Source organism: Condylura cristata, unplaced genomic scaffold, assembly GCF_000260355.1.
Source record: "Condylura cristata isolate star-nosed mole 26May11 unplaced genomic scaffold, ConCri1.0 scaffold00024, whole genome shotgun sequence".
NCBI lineage: Eukaryota > Metazoa > Chordata > Mammalia > Eulipotyphla > Talpidae > Condylura > Condylura cristata.
In genome coordinates, this window is record NW_004567125.1 from 2,282,251 (window position 1) to 2,288,250 (window position 6,000).

Here is a 6,000-nt window from a genome sequence, read left to right on the forward strand (position 1 = left end):
GGGGACTTGCTCGCCCACCGGCAGCAGGCCAGGCTCAGTGGGTCCTGGGGTGACAAAACCACCGCTTGGGTGGAGCAGCTGGCAGCCTGAGCCTCGATGCAGGCCCCGGGGGTTTGTGAGCTGCCAGGGCCCCCATACAGTCAAAATTGTGTTAGTTTTCCTGAGTTTCAAGTACAGCGTCTTTGGTGAAAGGGGTTCAGCTGCACCCCCCGCTTCTCCCAGGGAGGGACCGTCTGCAGAGATGCTCTCCCAGGGTCCTGACGGGAACAAAAGAAAAGCCCAGGTTAACTGGGCCTGGGACCTCAGCCCTTGGGGCTCCCTTGGTGGGGGAGGCTGTGGGAGGAGAGTCCCCTGCCCCTAGGCACAGGCCTGGGAATTTTTTTTTTTTTTAAGATTTATTTATTTATGCTTTTTACAGAATTGGGGTATAGGCTAGAGGTGTGGTCGGTGAAAGGATCCACCAGAGACAGAGTGGGGAGCAGAACAGCCAGATCAACAAAGTACACTGCTAAGGGGAGCAGCGGGCGGGCCAGGAGAGGTCTGCCACACCATGTGGATCAGCTCCCTGGCCAGGGATGGAACTCATGCTGCAGTGGCTTAAGAGAGCTTCGTGATGGGGTGCTTTAACCCACTGCTGCCAGGGAGAGCCTGGGAATATTTTTTTAAAAGGCTTCTGTGTGTGCTGCTTTCCCTGCAGCGTGTGCGAATAAAGATCTAAGGGTCTTGATTAACCACAACTAATAAGAGACTAAAACGGAGCTTGGGATGGTCAAACCAAAGTGTGAGTGTCAGGTTAATGGAGGTGACTGCCTTCTCAGCTGCGCTCCGCCCTGACCCTCATGTCAGCCTCTGGCAAGCTGCAGGCTTAGAGGACAGCCAGCCCGGCAGGAGGCTGCAAACTTCTGCCAAGAAGCAATGAGGAGTCTGCTGATGTTTGCCATGCAGATGTTTTCTCCCTAATCAGTCTTCCTTAGTTTATTATTAAAACGAGGTGTTGGGGAGAAAGAAGTAGCAGTTACTGAAGCCCCTCCAGGAGCTGGCCCTGGCCAGGCTCTGCGCATCCCGCCCACCCTGCAGTCCACCCTGAGCCAGGAAGCTTGCCTCTGCGTGATGATGGAAATAGATTCCCGGACCGGGCTCTAGAGGTGTCCCAGGGAAGGAGGAAGCTTCTGTTCTGTAGAGCAGAGTTGCAGCAGATAAAAGGAGGTGTTCGCACAGAAGCTACACAAGCAGCCTGTGGGGAGTGGGGAGTGACAGATAGGCCAGATGGAGGGACATTGTGCTCCCTGAGGTCGCCCATGTGGGGGTGAGGTGCACGGGTCCGACTGGGCCTGGGGCCAGGATGGATGAGCTTCCTCCTTACAGGGCTCTTCTTTCAGATGATTGAGTCAGACGACATCTCAGGGGAGAAGATCAGGATGAAGGAGACTGTGGAGGGTGAGTGGCCGCTGGGCTGAGGGGCTTTGGGGAGAGGCCTGTTGGGCTGCCTCCCAGCTGGCTCCCACTTGGTTTTGCTGCATCTGCCTTTGGGTAAAAACCATCCAATGCATGCAGGAGACACCCCCGCACCCCCATACACACCTTGTGAGGGCATGGGCTCCCCTTCTTGGAGATGAGGCTTTGTGTTCAGTGTGTGCCTTGTTATTTGTTGGTCTTAACATTATTTTTAAAGCTCAGAGTTTCGAAAGCCCACAGGGAAAGGTCCTTTGTTCCCTGAGCTGCCCCCCCCACCCCATCCCTGCACGATGCTCCTGTCTCCTATCCAGGGGTGCCGGGGACGCCTGTCCCTCAGGGAACTCAGGTGGCCTGGCCCCCAAGCTCTTCCACTCCATGCTTACTCCATGCTTTTTTCCCACTGCGCGGTCTCTGCAGACCAGCACTGTCGTCCGCGTCACCAACTGTTTTGACCGCGCTGGTCTGAGCCCCTGCCGCAGTGTCCCTGTGGGGCGCCACAGGCCCGCAGCCTGCTTCCTGCTGACGGGTGTGGATAGCTTCCGTCACACCCCCCCAAATTACCTTCCCCTCCATTGTGCGGAGCCCACTCTAACACCCGCCAGCTGTCTCCAAGACGTTTGCTCAGACTCTGATCACTGCCTGTTGGGTGGCGAGGGACGGGCCCCGGTAACTTCACGTGCCTGTGAGTGAAGCCCGTTTCCGTGCTGCTGTCCACGGCCCGTTTCTTCCTGATGATTCTTAGGAAGTTTATATATGAAGCTTGTAGTTAGTTTGTGTACTTTTCTTGGAAGATGTTTAAACATTGATCATTTTTGTTTGGGCTTTTGGGTTTTTTATTTTTAAAATATATCCCATGGGTTCTTCTACTATTTTTTAATGTCTTTTATTATTATTTATTTATGCATACAAGAGCTGGGGTATAGGTCAGAGATTGGGGGTAGGATGGGGGGTGAGAGGATTCACCAGAGACAGAGTGGGGAGCAGGACAGGCAGATGGACTGAAATACCCTTTTGAGGGGAGCAGCGGGCAGTCAGGCGAGGTCTGCTGCGCCATGTGGGTCAGCTCCCTGGCTGGGGTTCCAGCTTGTGCTGCAGAGGCTCTTACAGAACTGAGACTTAGCCATCAGGGAAGCCCTCTTTTTTTTTTCTTTTTTCTTTTTTTAAAAAAAGATTTATTTATTTATTCATACAGAACTGGGGTACAGGCCAGAGATGCGGAGGGATTCACCAGAGACAGAGTGGGGAGCAGAACAGGCAGGTCAACGAAGCACACTGCTGAGGGGAGCAGCGGGCGGGTCAGGAGAGGTCTGCCACGCCATGTGGTCACCTCTGGGGCAGGCGGGAATCGAACTCATGCGGAAGCGGCTTTAGCTTCTTAGTGCTGTGCTTTAACCCACTGCTCCACCAGGGAGGGCCAGGGAAGCCCTCTTTTACTTTTCTTAAAGTTTCCTTTTCTGTGATCACATTTCTGATCCATCTAGGACTCATTCTTGTATGAGGTATAAGAATTCTGCTTAGGGTCCTGCCAGCTGGTCTGGAGTTAAGTCTCAGCACTACCACTGCAGTGGCCTGCGTTCGAGCCCTGGCCTTGGGGGTGCCCACCCGACGAGGCAGACCGCGCCTGTCTGCCCTGCGCCCCAGCACCCAGTGCACCCGTCGCAGGATACTTAAGTAAATCCAGTGTTCTGCTCCCCACTCTGTCTCTGGTAAATCCTCTCACACCCCCCCACCCCCCGCCCCATGTCTGTGGCCTACATCCACATTCTTCTACACACAAAAATTTTTTTTAAAGAATCCTTTTAAACTCCTCCCCAAAAGTATCCATTGAGCTCAGAACTATTTCTGGAAAAGCTCATCTCTTCACCGCCTTCTCAATTACTAACTTACCGGCTTTAAATTCCCTATGTACGGGCCCTTTCTGGACATCCTATTCCTTTTTTATCACCTGTCTGTCCGCATGCCAGTTCCATAATGTTTTAGTTATTCAGGTCTTGTTTGTATTTTAATTACTGGCAAGACTAGCCTTTCATGCTCAGCTTTTTCAAAAAAGTTCTCTTGACCAGCCTTTTTCTTTTTTTTAACGGATACAAAATGGACAAGGCATAAGATTAACCGCCTTAAAGTGGACAGTTTATTGGTATTTATTTAATATATTCCCAGTGTCATGCTGCCACTGCCTCTGTCTGGTGACAAAGCATTTTCATCACCCCATGCCTGTTACCCATCACTCTACATTCTGCCCTCCCCCACAGTGCTTACAACCACTCATCAATCTACTTACTCCCTCTATGAACTTACCCATTCTGGACATTTCATATACATAGAATCATCATATAACTGACTTCTTTCACTCAGCATCATATACTCACAGTTCATCCATGTGATAGCACGTGTCAGTATTCCATTGTTTCTGGCTTAGTAATATTCCATTGTGCAGATATGTCACCTTTTGTTTAGCTATCACCTACTGATGGACCTTTTTTTTTTTTAAAGATTTATTTATGTATGCATACAGGAACTGGGGTGCAGGCGGTGAGAGGATTCACCAGAGATAGTAGGGAGCAGAACAGGCAGATATACTGAAATACACTGCTAAGGGGAACAGCTGGACGAGACAGGAGAGGTCTCCTGTGCCATGTGGGTCAGCTCCCTGGCTGGGGATCAAACTTGTGTGCAGTGGCTGCAGAAAGCTTCATAGTGCTGAGACATAACCTATTGTGCCACCAGGGAGACCCCTGATGGACCTTTAGATGAGGTCCCATCTCAGGGTTCCTGTTGGAGAGCCACCGCCTCTCCTGCTAGATGCCAATATTGGCCCTAGGATATTGATGTCCCCTTGTCTCCCCCTCCCCCCCAGGCCTGCAGGACAAGCTGAACAAAAGGGACAAAGAGGTGACAGCTTTGACTTCCCAGACTGAGATGCTCAGGGCCCAAGTAAGTGGTAAGTCTCCCTCCTGCAGGGCAGGTCCGGGGGGTCTCACTGTGCCACATGCTGGTCAGATGTGGAATGGGTTGGTGCCTCCCCACTCTGCATGGGCCTACTGGCCTTCACTGGCTCCACTTGGGTAGCATAGTGAACGAGTGGGAGCCCACACACGCTCTGTGACAGCTTGGACTCCAGCCAGCGCTTCTCCCCAGCACCAGCTCAGAGATTCCATCTAGATTCTATTCTCAAGATTCCATCCTGGGTCCTCTCTGGCCTTGAAGACTTTTTGGGTTTCCCATGTGCCACTCTGATACTTGCAGAATGGACGGGGAGAGTTGTTGGCCGCAAGAGCAAGACTTAGGGAGGAAGTGGCCAGAGGGGTGTCAGGCAGGTGTCTGGAAGCTGTGATTTTGCCATACAATGGCCCTGCTTCTCTGCCAGAATGCCAGTGATGGTGTCAGAGAGACAGCTACCCCCCGCCCCCTGCAGTGGGTCCCATCCCCACACCTCTCCACGTCCCGTCATGTTCACCTGGTCCAGTTGGTCCTAACAAAAGCCAATTGGCCTCAGACTCCGCAAGGCTAAGGTGAAGACGTGGCTTGTCCTTGTCGGGAAGCAGTGTAAGCACCAGCCTCTCGGTGGGGAGGGTGATGGCTTCCCAGACACCAGAGGGCCTGGACACTGTGGGCTTGGGTCTGCTCTTTATAGCTGGTCCTTCCATGTCTTGCTGCCTGGCTCTGGAGGACCAAAGAGACCCACTAGGAGAGTGGGGAATCCCCCAGGAAAGCCCGCTGGCTGTGCCAGGATTCTCGGTGGCACAGATTCCATCTCAGCCCTCTCCCCCTTTCCCTGCACTGACCTGCAGCACTGGAGGGAAAGTGCAAGTCAGGAGAGAAGAAGTTGGAGGCCCTCCAGAAGGAGAAGCGCCGTTTGGAGGCAGAGCTGGAGACCGTGTCCCGGAAGACCCACGACGCCTCCGGCCAGCTGGTCCTCATCAGCCAGGAGCTGCTCCGGAAGGAGCGGTGAGTCCGTGCCAGCGGCGTGGCTCCCTGATCTCAGCAGTCTCCCAAAGGCTGGGAGAGGCGAAAGGGGGACAGGTGGTAGCATCTGTGGCCCCTACCCCATCTGCTGCTAAACTCAGAATCTTCAACACACTCTCCAAGCTGAGCTTATTGGAAAGACTAATGACTCCCAAAGCTCATGGTCTCAGGGAAGGACCTCTTTATTTTTTTCCTTCACTTTTATTTTTATGCATACAAGAGCTGGGGTACAGACCAGAGGTGTGGCAAGTGAGAGGACAGAGTGGGGAGTAAAACAGGCAGACTGACGAAGTGCGCTGCTGAGGGGAGCAGCAGTCAGGTCAGCAGAGGTCTGCTGCGCCATGTGGGTCAGCTCCCTGGCCGGGGATGGAACTCATGCTGCAGTGGCTGTGATGGCTTCATAGTGCTGTGACTTTAACTCCTGTGCCACCAGGGAGGTCCTTTCTCAGGGACCTCTATAAATACTGCAGGATATTGAGAACTCCCAAAGGGATTTGGTTTGTTCTACATTTTCCATATTATAAATTAAAACTGAAAAAATTTTAAATGTTTATTAACTCATTAAAAAATAACAAACCA

The 6,000-nt window shown here is 52.5% G+C and overlaps 1 protein-coding gene across 5 annotated transcripts in view; it reads left to right on the plus strand.

Annotated features, from left to right (window-relative positions):
* CLIP2 (CAP-GLY domain containing linker protein 2) overlaps positions 1-6,000 on the plus strand; it is a 67,389-nt gene that overhangs the window by 53,309 nt on the left and 8,080 nt on the right. For all 5 annotated transcript variants that reach the window (XM_012729014.1, XM_012729017.1, XM_012729013.1 and 2 more), the window contains 3 exons: positions 1,380-1,437; positions 4,313-4,396; positions 5,247-5,403. In XM_012729014.1, the coding sequence (XP_012584468.1) occupies positions 1,380-1,437; positions 4,313-4,396; positions 5,247-5,403 (299 nt within the window). The remainder of the gene's footprint in view (positions 1-1,379; positions 1,438-4,312; positions 4,397-5,246; positions 5,404-6,000) is intronic.